The sequence below is a fragment of the Perissodus microlepis genome, chromosome 3, assembly GCF_051167445.1.
Source record: "Perissodus microlepis isolate ML-2025 ecotype Zambia chromosome 3, ASM5116744v1, whole genome shotgun sequence".
Lineage (NCBI taxonomy): Eukaryota > Metazoa > Chordata > Actinopteri > Cichliformes > Cichlidae > Perissodus > Perissodus microlepis.
In genome coordinates, this window is record NC_140463.1 from 18,809,276 (window position 1) to 18,824,218 (window position 14,943).

At 36.7% G+C, this 14,943-nt stretch overlaps 2 protein-coding genes across 3 annotated transcripts; one reads left to right on the forward strand and one right to left on the reverse strand.

The window, feature by feature from the left end:
* LOC146390350 (uncharacterized) lies at positions 1 to 12,081 on the forward strand. 2 transcript variants are annotated; one of them, XM_084923406.1, is made up of 10 exons: positions 1 to 379; positions 1,463 to 1,522; positions 2,204 to 2,313; positions 5,516 to 5,654; positions 6,921 to 6,947; positions 7,764 to 7,843; positions 7,979 to 8,069; positions 8,167 to 8,274; positions 9,718 to 9,885; positions 10,639 to 12,081. In XM_084923406.1, the coding sequence occupies exons 1-10, from the start codon at positions 349 to 351 to the stop codon at positions 10,773 to 10,775; spliced, it is 951 nt and encodes a 316-aa protein (XP_084779532.1). In that variant the 5' UTR covers positions 1 to 348; the 3' UTR covers positions 10,776 to 12,081. The 2 variants fall into 2 exon arrangements, with proteins under 2 accessions (XP_084779532.1, XP_084779533.1); XM_084923407.1 differs by having other exon boundaries at positions 10,642 to 12,081.
* A 463-nt stretch (positions 12,082 to 12,544) lies between these two features.
* Positions 12,545 to 14,943, reverse strand: LOC146390351 (programmed cell death 1 ligand 1-like). Its single transcript, XM_084923415.1, has 4 exons — positions 14,780 to 14,943; positions 13,553 to 13,608; positions 13,092 to 13,445; positions 12,545 to 12,854 (listed from the first exon to the last, which is right to left on the reverse strand). Coding segments are annotated over exons 1-4 (444 nt in total). The 5' UTR covers positions 14,782 to 14,943; the 3' UTR covers positions 12,545 to 12,822.

The window sequence follows — 14,943 nt, forward strand, 5'->3', positions numbered from 1 at the left end:
CATCAATCGAATGCCCTGTTTTCAGCATGCTTTAGGTTGTGTAGTGTGCATTAACAGAACAAGCATAGAGCACTAAGCACAAATGAAACAGGCACTGAGTGACAAGAGACACAGTGAGGGCGGGAGGAGAGGGTGAGAGAGAGGAAGAGTGAGAGAAAGCGGCAAGCAGAAAGCTCATAGCTAAGGAGCGAGAGCAGCATCAGAAGAAGAGGATTGCTTTAAAAAGGACAAAATAAGGAAAAAACAAAAAAGGAAACTCACCAGTCCTGCTGATGGTCATACATCAACTTTAAGTGGCTAAAATCTCAGTGAGTAGGAGAGAGAGAGAAAAGTAAATTCATCACCACCATGAAGCTGTGGAGCCGTGTCTGCTTCCTCGGTGAGTTTAACTCAACTGTCACGCAGCTTTCATCTCTGATTTCACGCTCTATTATCTCGCTAGAGGAAGTTTGAAATTGTGGTAAGTTAAAAATAAAATTAAAAGGGAACAGAAAAGCTTGCGATCGGGGTCCTCGTGCGCGCTCAAAAACTCAGAAGCTTTCAAGGGCAACGTTCAGATTGTTTTTACGGTCAGACGCTGCAGGAGTCTCGAGTTTTTACTCCACATCAAACCTTTCTTTGACCAACACAAGGAAAGCCTTGATTTGCTCTTAAATCTGCACTTGCATGCATTTGATTACATTTCAGCGTCATTCAGGGACTCGAGAAGCACGACATATCCAGGAAGTAATCTGGGAGCACACGAATCTCGCCATATGCACGCCCTTCTTTGAATCTGCTTTTTGTGCAAATCAATGCAAATATTAACAGATTAGCAGAATGTATTAATTCAACATGAGGCTTTTCTCTTTAGCTATAATTATTTGAATTATTTGTCTTGCTACAAATTTAAATTTGTCAACCACAAAAAACGTGAATGCCCCTGTAAACATGAAAGTGTTTTGGTTGCTGATGTAATTACTATAAATTAGGACCACAGAACATGTATGCAGTACATATAACAATGTAATATACAGATAAGGTTTGCAGGCTTACAGAGGAACTTTGGTAGAGAGGTCAAAGGTCAGAGTGCAGAGTGACTGAAAGTTTGTAACTGACTGATTGATATGATTTAAAATGATATATCTCCTGTCCTGCTTCTCTCACCATTCTCTGCTCTCATTTTCACACCAGCTGTTCTGTTTTTCACACGTATTTGCAGCAGCAGTTAACAAGCGTGCTTTGTCAAACAAGTGACCGTAAATGAGCATGTTTAGTTGGTTTGTGTATCTCACACCGGCTAGCCACAGAATCTGGATGACATTTACTTGTTAGGGTAAAGTGTAGAATCATGTTGCACACCCACAGTCTGCATCCTGAGGCAATTTCAGATGTTTTTATTTAATTTGATCTCTTTCCATGACTAACTGGCTCATTTTTAACCTCATGTTTATCTGTTGCTCATTCTCTGTCTTTGTTTCAGTTCTAGCAGTTTCTCCTATTTGCCTGGGACAAAATGATACAAGTCATGTGCAAACCAACGGTATGTTCCACTGGAAATTAGAAAATTATTTAATTAACATAAAACAAGCTGAGAATATCAAGGTTCTTGCATACCACAAGTCCAAATACAGATGGACTTGTGGTATGAAAATGACAAAAAGCAAGAGTCTGACTTTTTGAAAGCATTTATGATCATTTAGATGTTTAATTGAATAATTCTCTGATGTCCTTAATATGTTTTGTTTATGCCTGTAAAGTCTATGAACCCTTACATGTAATATTAGGCTGTAGAAATAAAAGTCAGTTGATCTGATAACCTGAAAATCAATTTATACTGATTTCCTTTCTGGTGTAAAGTAGAGAATATTGGAGTATTTTTGTCCTTAAAAAAGTAGCAATGCTACAGTATAAATGTCCTCTGTAATAAGAACAACTCATGTATTATGTAAATCTATTCAGATTTAGACACTAACCCCTGAACCTGGTCAGCACTCTGTAGCTTCTTAAACTACCATAAAAATCTGCATTGGTTTATCTTCTAAAGCAGACTGCTGTTTCTCTTGTGTTGTTGCATAACTGTGTCACTCTATTTATTTTTTATATCACTACATTATTTGCAGAGTTGTAATAGTTTATTCTTTTACAGTGCTATTTTCAGAGGGGGGAGGTTAACTGTGGCCTCAAAGTGATTTTATGCGTCTCTCCTTTATGTCATTTACAGTTTCTCCTGTCCCCTCAATCGCTTCCACATACTTTTTAAATGGAACTGAAAATGAGATGCAAAGTCACACAGAGTACACCAAGAGTACAGCAGAGGAAACAAACAGTATGGTAAGTCAATTATCTCAAAGTTAAATAGCAAATCTTGGTTCTCAAAGTGTATAAAGACAAAGTCTGGTTTGGGAATTCATGCTTATGAGTTCACATTATTGGCATCCATTCAGTTTGAGACCATAAACTTCAAATAGGCTTTATTTTAAGAAGGGAATAAAAAGTAACATCTACAGCAGTCTGGTTCTTTTTAAAGTGCAAAAAGCCACCTACTCAGGCTTTATGCACAGTTACATGGTGGAGCTATTTCCTGGTGCACAACATGCAGTCACTTCCTGAAGTCTTGTTGTCACTATGAAGCTGCGTAGTTAAAAGCAGAGTAGCTGCACAGACGTGAGGAGAGTTGGAGAACCACAAGCTGTCGTTTACTGCCTTTAATCACAACTCTGATCATCACACAACATAAAGAGCAATTATTCAACTTCTGTTTTCACAAATTCAGTTTAATCTTTGGATCATTGACTTGATTCTCCATCAACAGCTTTACATCCCAAATAGTTATTTTCAGCTACTGATGAAGAAAAATATAACAGTTCAGCAAAGGATGAATAACACTGAGCACACCAATTTCATAGCTTTGTTTAATTCCTTATTAATAATTAATTACAACACCCAAGTCAAGGTAGGATACCCATAGTTGAAATTATTATTTTATTTGCCAAAGCTCATAGTAGTAAGTTAGTATTACTAGGGGTGGGACTTGATTAAAAAATTAATCTAATTAACTGGAGGCTTTGTAATTAATTAATCTGATTAATTGCATTTAATCACACAAGAAAATTTGCCCCAAAGCGCAATTGTTTTTTTTAATCCAAAAGGTTTTAGTGGGCGACAGAATCAAATAATAGACATGGACATGAATATTGTGAACTTAAGCACTTTTAATTTCTGGAAAGAAAAAAATAGAAAAAAAATAATATCCCTTTCCAAAATTGGGCGGACTTAAAAATAAAGTGCTATTTTAAGTACTTTAAGTACATTTTCGAAATGGTATTGTCTTTAATTAATAATAATAATACAGATTTCAACATAAAGTGCAGTTTTTCTTCTTAAAAAAATAAGGCAAAAACATAAAAGGTTATTTGACCAGCTTCACCTTTAAACTCTGAGTAACCTTTGCCAACATTATTTTAACATTAGGCTAAAACAGTGTGATCATCGAACATTTTAGTGCAAGAAAATAGCAAACCCATTGGACTCACTATACCTCCATGCTTATTTACTGTCGGTCTCTTTCAGCCAGTTACTTAGACAAACTACCCTGTTCACATTTTCAAGACAGCTCTCTTTGTTGTTACTATGTGAGCTGCAAATGAGAACAGTCTCCCACATGGGACAGAAGTGGCAGGACTAATCAAATACCAGGACAGACAGCTGTGGGTGGGTCCCTGCTCGACTGGACCACCACTGCAGTGGACAGTCTGTCTCGCTGATGGTGGATTCTGCTCTGTACAAACTCAGGGCCCTGTTACACAGGGCTTCCTCATCTGAATCAGAGTCTGAAGACAATGAAGAGAGGAGGAGGGTCTTTGTCTTTGCTGGCTCCTTTGTGGTGGCATTTTTACACTGTTCCTGCAGCAGGGCCTCAAGGCTGGTCCAAGCCTCTTCTCGCTCTACCCTTGCAAGACATGTGAAGTCCTTAAAGCGTGGGTCAAGCACAATAGCTATCTTGAGCCACTGATGGTTGAGTGTAGCTACACGTTGGGATAGATCCTTTGTGAAGGCAGTCTTAAATTTCACCATGTAGTTTGAGTCATCATCAGAGACCATGGTGTGATGCAGGCGGCAGAAAGCAGGTAAAACCACTGAACATGAGACACATGTCTCACCTCCAAGAAGCTCAGTCACAAACCGGTAGTACACAGTTCAAGAAATTCATTATTTATCCACATAATAACTGTAACTATAGGGCTTTTTGAAGAAACTGTTAAAAATAGTTTTATTTACCTGCATGGCTCAAGGACAGTCGGCAGCTTTAGGAGTTTTACCAGCTCTTATGGAGTTAAAATGACTAGCTTGTGCTTTTGTTTGTCTAAAGCAGTAAAAACAGCCTCTTGATTCTTTAGTAGATGAGAAACCATATCCAGGGCTGAATTCCACAGTGTGGAAACATCCTGTATGAATGGCTCTTTCTGTTGCCCCAGTCTTGTTTGTTCCTGGTGTAGTTCCTCCATATTAGCAGGGCTGTCTGTAATGCATCTAATTTTGCTTATTTATCAATGTCAAAAAGCTGTTGAATTTTACTTAAAATAGTCTTTCGCCATGGCAGTTAGAAAGTTGGATCACCTGACACTAACTGTAGCACATTTTCTAACACTATCTTCTACCACTGATAGTGGTCTACAGTCCAGAGCAATCCATCCAAAGTTTGTTGACTTACTAATATTGGTCCTGAAGCCTGAAGTTTGGGCTGCCGACACCTTTTGTTGGTACTTGGACTGCTAGCGCTAACAGCTCCCACAGTTTCTGTGCTCGCTGCAACATGTTTTGCATTTAGATGGTACCATAAGGTTGAAGTGTTTCGGTGGTATGCAAACTCCGTTTTGCACACTTTGTACAAAACCATGCTTTTACCAAGGCTTCCCTCGAGTAATCTTTTGAAATGAAACTTGCCTCCAATCAGTCCTAGCAACACAATTGACTATGTGCACGTTAGCATATGCTACTTCCGGTGCGGAAACTCCTGTGGGGAGCTTTGTTTCCGGAGTTTATGGTCTCTGATGCTAGTTTAAAGTCATATTGGACTCAACATAATGTCCTTTTTTAAATTTATAGTCTAATTTGAGTAAAATAGATGAGAAAGGAGTGTATGAATTAGGTTGTGGCTTCTGCACGAGTATGCAGTGAGCTCGGTTTCACATCCAGACTCATCCTTCAATGGTGACGTCAAATTTCAAAAAAACAAGATGGCGCCTAGAAAAGTTTTCAACTCAAGCCTTCAAAATAAGACTTCTAAAACCACTGGGTGATACCACGGTGGCTACAGTCACCTTTATTTTTTTTATTCACAGTCTCTAGACATGGCTTCCCACATCAAAAAATAACTCACTTGAACTACAAAGACTCCTCACAGGAAGCCTTTTGAATCAGAAACTACTGCTGTACAGAGTCAGATGCCTTCATATTCAATGAGTGAAACAGAAATCAGGCAGATTACAGGATGAAATGTTTACAACCAAAGGATGTTTGTTACTCTTCACAGCCTGGAGGCACAGTGGCTACTACTCTAACAAGTACTAATGTACCAACGAAAGAGACTACCAGCATAGTCACACAAGGAGGAGCAGACCGTGGTGGTAAAATGACTCAAATGACACCAAGTACCAGCTCAGGAACTACAGGTACCGTCACATATTCAGAAAGCGCATGCACAAGTTCTGCGCCCCAAGTTGTCTTCCTGTGCATCAAACCACAACACTCGCAGGCTCACACACTCTGTAGCTGTAAGCAGGCTGCAGACACTACCACTCAAACACTCTCACCCTATTCTAACACACCGTCAAACTGAATATTCAGACACAGTGGCACGTCACCGTATCACATAAAAGGACTACAAAGCAGCACACTTGTACCCCTTTTTTCCTCTTTCTTTTTTAAAATTAGGACTTAAATATCAATTCAGGTAAATATTTTGAGCCATATTGTCAAGCAGAAGGAGTAAGTTTCTGCTTGACTTTTGATCTCTTGTATCTAAAATGATATATAGATGCTTAGTGCTCAAAACAAACATGTAACATGTTAAACATCTTTATCTATCATTATCTATCATTTTAAAGACAATTAAAATAATAAAGTTAACTAAGATTTAGAATAGGGGTTAGTCACATTATAAATAATCCAAAAGAAGCAACATATCAGCAGAAATATGTTTGGAAATCACAACGTCAACATGAAATAGAAATAGGTTCATTGCTTTATTTAAACTTGGTCATTAGCTAGATAGTTCTTGTTGTGGATTATAAAAAGTAATTTTAATGTATAGTAGAGAGAAAAACATATCGTCCTATTGAAAAGAGAAATACACTCCAAGTTCAGTTTGAACTTTGTTGGACAGCCTGCAATCTAACCAAAGTTCAGGGTATTTTAATTTGCAGGCTTTAGGGTATTTCCTATAGACAGGACTAAAACAAAGGCAGACCTGGTGAGGGGTAGATAGAAAAGTACGTAAGTAGTAGATATAAAAGTATCATTGTAATAAAATTGTAAACAAACAAGTATTAAAAGGGGCCCAGTACTGATCCTTGTGGAACACCTTAATCGATTCTTTGGGATATTAAACCGAAATAATCCTTAAAGTTTTTTTTTTTTTGAAAAGCAGCTTCTGAATAGTAATCACATGGATACTAACAGGAAATATGGATAGATGGAAAGGAGTTACTGACTTAAATTGAATCACTATGCTTAAATAGTGCCTGCTAAAGAGAAAGTCACTTGTAAATGTTGCAAATTAACTAAAGAAAAATCAAATGCTCATCCTCTTGTAATTTAAATATTCAGACATATGCTATGCTTTTACCTATAAAGTGAATTTGCTTCACTTTTCTATTATAAAAAAAACATAAACTGACTTTAGCTGAATTATTGAGCCTGCTGTTTGTTTCTTTTAGCACCCCCTCCAGCTGGCTCGTCTGCAGGTAAGAATCTTTATTATATTATCTATTATGTATTTAAACATTGTGTAGACATAGAGAATCTTGTGAAAATGTGATGTTTTTAAGTTTTTCTGTTCTCTTGTTGTTTTGGTTATATTTACATGTTTAAAATAAAATTATTCTATCTATCTGTTTTATTTAGTTTTATTCTGCTATCATTTTCAACTGTCTAAATGGACACTAATGTTGTAGTGAACTTCTTAAAACTACAGTGGCCAGTTGTTTCAGTGGTAATAAATAGGATCTAGAATCTATATTTAAAAAAACAAAACAAAAAACAAAACTGTGAAATTTTTTAGATGTTAACGGATTTTTGGCACATATCAGTAGTTTCCTGTGAGCTGCCTTGGGTTGTGACTGGCAGCACTTACTGAGGATGTGCCTGGTTACTACTACTCAGCCACAGTTCCACCAAATGCAAGTTTTGACACGACATGCCACACAGAACACTGGCCAGTGCCAAAAGTAGGCTAGATTTGGCTCAAATATGTATGCTGCCTGGGCGAGACACCTTTTTCTTACTTGGTGGGACTAAAAAAAAATCAACCATAAAAAATGCTAGTGTCCCCCAGTGGTTGCAATGCTGATTACATGATAAGAAATTGACAGTATAATTTCTCTACAATTCTACTTTCGCATTTTTAAATACTTTTATATTTTTTTAAGTAATGTTCTAAGGAGTTTAACAACATAAGAATAACAGCACAATATTAATTTTTAGAGCCCATTCCCTTTTTTGGGTGGTCCCAATGTTATTACCACTTCTTTTAAAACAGCTCTGCTTATCTTTGTCTCTAGGTTATGTTGTCCTGGCGCTTATCATCATAGTGATTGTAATTCTGTGTATCATCCTCTACCTCTTGAGGAGAGCCTCCAGGGTAAGAAAAAGAAATGGAAGTAGAAATTGTTTTCTGTGCGCTTAGCCTTTGCTTATTATATTACAATTAAAACAGGTACACACACATCATGTTCGCTTATTAGTATCTTGCTTGCTTTTTTGTTTGTTTGTGCAGACATATTCATTTGACCTCCAGCGTCCAAATCCTGTTGGTCATCTCAACCAGCCCACTGGCACCTTTGAGCCAGTCTACCTGGATGATCTGGGTGTGTTTCTGTGGAATTACATTTTATATATACATGTCTGCACTAAAGGTGATCCTAATGAGTTTGCTTTGGTGTTTGTATGTGTGTCACATCTCAGAGCGACCGGTACCTAAAGATATTGAAGCCACCGATGACCTTTCACCTCCACCGGTCGCTAATGGCACGAGTCTACAGTCGGAGGAAAAGGACTCCACTGGAGAGAACGGTACAAAATGAAACTGTTTTTCAGTTCTCAAAGAAAAAGTTTAAAAATTTTCAAGTGAATAAAATGTAAAGCTCCTGACTATAAATTATATTTCTGACGAGCCCCTGAGCATGGCCATCATAATAGCACTAGAATTTTCATATTCACCAGATCTCAATAGAACACATCTGAGAAATTCTACTACTGTTTCGCTACTAGGAACACATATTGGTTAATTATAGTCCTAAAAAACACTTTGGGTCCTCAGGTAGATTAGAAAAGTATTATAGAACCACTGCTACACTTGATGTAAACTAACTCTGAGCATGAAACCACAGCCACTGTGCACCAGTCACACTCTGTTCTATACTTTATATCCATCACAGTACGGCAAACTAAGCCGTTTATCCTGCACTAACCTGCAACAGTTAGTCTGCCTCAGTTTGATTTTGAGCACGTTTCACACTATGAAAAAAACATAATGTCATATGTACAGACCCAATATCTGATTTAACAACACAATGACTTACATGTGAGCTTTAAATCAGCAGTCCTTACCTTTAAATCTAACCTCTCTTCTTCCTCTCCTGTCCCGTCTTTCTTATCTTTTTCTATATCTGAGTGAAGTTAGCTCTCTTTCTTTTCTCTTCCTGTGAAATACAGCAGCTGGATTTTTATCTACAACTCACTGTGAGACAAACTGCACACAAGCAGTTTTTGTGTTTTCTGATGTTTGTTTAGCTGATAAAAATGCTGCATGTAAAGTTACCTGACAAATCATGTTACTACCTTTATGCTCGCTCCACTTGTGTAAGGCTAACTAGATGCTAAAGTACCGCAGCAACTTATGGACACCTGCAGTCATTTCTGTGTTGTTTAAAAATGTAAACGTTAAAAAACTACTAAGTTTAAATTACTACTAAGTAAAGTACAGATACCTGAAAATTCTACTTAGGTATAGTAACTATGTATTTGTACTTCATGACTTCTTGCCTCTGAGTACTGTGAACGCATTGTCATTTACAAGAAACCACACTGAGAGATTTGAGCTTTGTGACACTGTGTTTTACTCATGATCAGCATCAACACTAAAGTAGGATTTAAACAATGCTCTGTTTGTAATAAGTGGCCCAGAGAGGTCCAAGAATATATGCCTCCACACTACGCCATTATTTCTAAACAGCCTAAACTACAAGGCAAGATTTTTTGCCATCAATAAGTTATTTTTTTAGCAGTAAAGTAAAATTCTTTGGGTAGGACAGAGACACAGTAAGATTACAAATTACAAATAAGATTGCAAATTACATGTTTCGAAAAAAGTACTGTATGTTGTGGGAAGGGCTTTAAACTACACTAAATAATATCTTTAGCATTGCGGGGATTACCCAAAACTCTGCAGCACTAAAGAAAGTTACACCTTATCTTACAAATCCTATTTGTCTTCTGTTTGACCTCTCTACTCAGCTCCTGAGGAACAGCCAGAAGCAAACGGTGTGGAGACTTCACCTGCTGAAAACACCACTCCCTCACTGAGTAGCGATGAAGCTGACAAGATATCCAACCCACCGAGCAGTACCAGCCTTTTCTTTGATGCTATTGGGGAGCAGCAGAATGAAAACAACAACAACCCAAGTAAGATTTTTCTTTAATAATGCAAATACAAACACAAAGCAGTACGGTCATATCTCTATTGAATTTTCAGAAATCATGCAGGACTTGCATGAGAAAGTTTACCATGAAGCTCAAAAATATAACTCGCTTCTATGTATGTCTAAAGACAAAACATGAAATATTCACTGAATTTTTTTGTATACATATGGCTCAACTCTTTATTCCAATAAGTGCTGCTAAACAAATTGTTTTATGCGGCAAAGAAAAGCTGCCAGTTGTAGTCAACCATGATTACAATTAAAAATTTAATAGGCTTTATCCTTGTCAGACTATTTACCATGACATTCATGCCGATAATGAGTGTATGGAAACGTCCAACCACAGCTGTATATGGGACTCTTACTGTGGTCACTGGTGTAAGGAGTGATGTGACTTGTGCTTCCCTGATCAATCCCTACCTCCAAATGTGGACTTTTTTCCTGAAATGTTTTTACTTCGTGCAAAATTCAAAAGGTAGACCTACAGTAGCAACAGGTCAGTGACCAACTGAAGGTAGAGACCATTTGGCTTTAAATGAAAATGTCTGCATTTTAAAAGTGTTGGCTGCAGAAGTGATCCATCAGTTTTACTCTAAAAGTGAACATTGTCTGTTTCTGTGGCACTTTTTTAAATGTTTTACTGCTGCACAGTGATTAGGTGTTTGCAGATAAGTTGGCATTTTCCATTTTGCAATCCACTGTCTTCTTCAATCCCAATCTTTGTCCTCTCTCACAGCAGTTTGCTCCAGTGACCCATTTGTTGAAATAAACCTGGACGAGCCGGCATGGTGTGATCAGCTCCTCAATTCTTCTGAAGGTTCTTCCTCGGTCCTCCCCTTCTCTCCATTCTCCTTATCCTCCTCTTCCTCTTAGCACCTTGAATGTTATCCTCTTCCATCAACATATAGGCAGAGACTGTCTTTCGTAGCACATGGACATGAGCACAACATGTGTTTTTTCCCAAAGCTAGTATGGATTGTGAAGTGAACAACCAAGGAATTAACATCAACCTGTAAACATGAAGCTAGCTTTAACTGATTTCTTATTGTGTTTTTATATGTTTTTGTTCAAATTTATTGGTCTCATTTAGTATTTTTTCTAAGACTATATGAAGGACTTTAAACTGATTTTAATTGAATTGTTTGAAACTGTGCAATTTGGGAAGCTCAAAGAGGCAGTCCAAAATTGCATCGAAGAAAAAGAAGGATTGAAGAAATGTTAACTCTTTTTACCCAAATCACAACTTTTCCTACACTTAACTGACTTATTATTATTGTTGCCTAACCACACTGCAAACTTCATACCAAAGGAAGTAAAATAAGCAAGGTAGCTTATTTGTGACATCTAGACTAAGCAATAACACCTCAACTTTTTTTTTTTTTTTTTTCAAATGTCATCACTTCATGAGCGTATAGATTGGCTGCAGTTCCTCTCAGATCTAACATCCTTTGAAGTAGGCTAAATTTTTCTCAGAAGAGATGTTTGGTTTTAAGTCAGATAATTTTTGGGAAAATTAGTGTGTACAAAGTACTTATATAGGAAACAGTTGATTAACTTTTTGTACAGTTTAATATTGCAATAATAAGTTATGGTTGTAATCCCAAGACGCAAATGGACATACACAAGAATGATGCTTCATTTGGGAACCACATCTCATTACCAATAAACATAAAACTAGCTTTAACGCTTCCTTATGATTTTTTTGTTTGTTTTATACATTATCAGCACATCAAACTTAAATCAAATGAGTTTTTTCCTAAAATGTAGCATTTTTCTACTTCATTTTATTTACTAAAGCATCATAAAACAAGATTAAAGTTAGCTTTAGCAGCGACAACTGTTACTCTCAAATTATCGATGTAGGCTAGTTTCCCCTAAACCTACAGTGAGATTTGTGAAATCTCTGAACTATAAAAATACACTCTGTGTCATAATTGCTGTAAATATTTTTGTACACGATATAATTTTTTTTAGTAGAATACTGTGAATTATTCACATTTATTCAAGTTCTATATTTTAATTTTGTGACTCTGGAGGTTTCCATTCTACTAGACGTTTAAATGCTTTCGTTTTTTTTAACCTACATTTATTTTGTCATTTTTTTTAAAAACTGGTTTCTTTTCAGAAGCTAACTAAAAATACATTTTACCACTGCCATTTTGCTCAAAGTGCTAATTCAAACTGATATATAAATATATAATTTTCTGACTAATGTTAAAAAAACAAACATTAAGAAGTGTTATTTTGTTTCATGTTAAAAATCAAATTGATTCAAATAAAACTATTTTTTTCAGAATTTCACTGTTATCCCTTCTTCATTCTCTTTATTATCCTGATGGTTAAAATGTCTCTCACTAATTTTTGGGTTTAATTCTATTTGCTGCCTTACTCACACCAAACCTTTTCAGAAAGTCATCTGTATATTCTTTGGTCCATATCAAAACTATAAAATAATTTTGACTTACCTGTCTGTGAGTATTTATGCTTCTTCTTGTGGCCATGGCCCTCAGGTCTCAGTGTCTTCAATCACTTTATTAGTGTTAAATAACTGATGTTTTGTTTTTGTTGATTTTTACCCAACACAGAAAGCCTTGATCAAGCCAGTATTGTTTCTTCACAGAGCCAGCACACCATAACAAAAAATACTTTTGTCAAATCCTATAATTAACTTCTTTAATGATCATTTTGCAGGTTGTAAAAAAAAAGACAGAAAATACATTTTAAACAAGAAATTGGAATTAAATTCTTTGGTGTTGATGAGATGTAAAATCATCAAAGAAACTTGGATTTATTACTTGTAATCTGAGAAACTCATCTCTACAGCTATAAATAAGTCTTGTGTCTGCACTTTCTTTCTGAATTATGGCAAACACTACATCAGAGGTGGTGCTGTCAGTGCCATTCCCAACTGTGTTGGGTGTTAAAGTCGATCTCTGAGTTGATCAGCAGCTGCTGTAAAAGACAAAAAAAGAAAGAAAAAAGAAGAAGAAAGAAACAGTTAACATATGTTCATGTCCAGCATGAGCACATTTTGATGTTTGTCTTACATGTATGAAATGTGTTTTAATTATGAAAGCTGATCTTGACTAATAATAAAATTCTCAACAATTAAACTCCATCAAATGCAGATTAAAAGTCCAGCCAGTGAAAGAGTGAAAAAAGTCTATTAATTCTACTGAATAAACTTACTAGTGATTTTGAGATCACATTTTGCTGAACCTGAGGAGTAGTTAGTAAACACTGCACAAACATAAAGACCCGAGTCATCAGTCCTGAGTCTGGACAGTTGAAGTCTGATTCTTCCTTCTCTGAGGGCGTCTTTGTCACTCTGGACTCGTCCTGAAAACTTTTCATCCCGAGACTCTGACACCTCAAAGTAATGAACAAAATTGTACAAGACTACTATTTTTTCTTCAATTTTCTGATAACAGAGGACACTAATCAAAGACATGTCATCTATGATGGTGTATGTCCACTCCAGTGTGATGTTGTGGTTCTCCTCTGCCTGATAGGAGGTCTGTGTCACATTGACTACAAATGATCCTGTCGAGGAGACAGAGAGGGAAAGAGAGGAGCAGACACACTGAGAACTGGAACAAATCTGTTGTTGAGCTTTATTTGGAGTTCATAAAGTGAAGCTGTAAACTAACCAGAGACACATGAGGTGATGATGATGAGCAGCAGGATCCTGCAGATCATCTTCTCCCTGTGAGAGGAGACAGAGGTGAAGAGTCATCAACACATGAGGTCAAAGGTCAGTCAGTACAGATAGAAGAAGGAAAATCTACAGTCTAATTTCATTCACTCATCACAACATCTGATTCTGTTCATGATGCTGATTATTACACTGACTGACCAAAACTACATGAACTACAAACACAGCATTGGAAGCAACCAGAAGAAAAATTTGCTCTCAAAATATTTGACATATTTTTTTTATATTCAGAGTTGCAAAAATATATATCTGACACAAGGTTTTCTATATGTTTCAACATATAGAAAACAGCAACACTGTGAAATCTGTTTTCTGTGATGGTGTTTAAAGGAGTGTTTACCATCAAAATGTAGATGCTATTTTTGGCCTGTATTTGTACAGCCCTTTACTAGTCCCTAAGGACCCCAAAGCGCTTTACACATTCAGCCTTCCACCCATTCACACACACATTCACACACTGGTGATGGTAAGCTACATTGTAGCCACAGCTGCCCTGGGGAGCACTGACAGAGGCGAGGCTGCCGGACACTGGCGCCACCGGGCCCTCTGACCACCACCAGTAGGCAGTAGGTGAAGTGTCTTGCCCAAGGACACAACAACTTAGACTGTCCAAGCCGGGGCTCGAACCGGCAACCTTTTGATTACAAGACAAACTGCCACGATCGCCCTTTTTATGAAAATAAGTTCGAAATCAACTTGCACCATAGTTCTCTCTAGATTTTTTGAGCTTCATTTCAAGGATTTTTTTTTGTACCTGTTACTTACTGAGAATTTTTTTTTTAACTGTTTAACTACTTTGCTACAGACACACAGAATGAGCTACAATCCTCTAAAAGCATTATGTTAATGACACAACCTCTTTAACTCTTTAAAGCATTAATCATAAAATAATTGGCAGAAAATTAGAGTGAAAAATGTAGTGTTTATTGAACCTGACAGATAAACAAATAAATATGAATTTGCATCACAAGTGTTTTGGTGGAAAAAACAAAAATCACATTGATGATATAGAAATCTCAAAAACTTACAAATTCTCATGTATCTAATAATTTACTACTACTTAATCCTACTACTACTTGTACTAATAATAGTCTATGCACATTCTTGTTTTTTGCATCACTAACAGTAGTAATAGAAGCAGAAAAACATTATAAAAACATACATGGGTTGCTTCTTCCTTTCTCAGATTGTAACAAACACCGTTGTCTTTGGTTGTCACTGCCTCCAAAAAATGTGTAATTTAAACTGTTAACATGAACCTCGTTTAACAAAGCTCATCCAAGTCTGTGCAGAGTACAGGGTCCTCTTCCAGACTGCAGAGTAAGC

Excerpts from the sequence above, each read along its gene's own strand:
- LOC146390350 (XM_084923406.1), top strand. The coding sequence starts at position 349 with ATGAAGCTGTGGAGCCGTGTCTGCTTCCTCG. Across the intron at positions 1,523-2,203 it reads AAGTCATGTGCAAACCAACG|TTTCTCCTGTCCCCTCAATC; the intron begins GTATGTTCCACT and ends TGTCATTTACAG. Across the intron at positions 8,070-8,166 it reads AGTCTACCTGGATGATCTGG|AGCGACCGGTACCTAAAGAT; the intron begins GTGTGTTTCTGT and ends GTCACATCTCAG.
- LOC146390351 (XM_084923415.1), bottom strand. Across the intron at positions 13,446-13,552 it reads CATCACCTCATGTGTCTCTG|GATCATTTGTAGTCAATGTG; the intron begins GTTAGTTTACAG and ends TCTCCTCGACAG. Across the intron at positions 12,855-13,091 it reads ATGTGATCTCAAAATCACTA|CAGCTGCTGATCAACTCAGA; the intron begins GTAAGTTTATTC and ends TGTCTTTTACAG.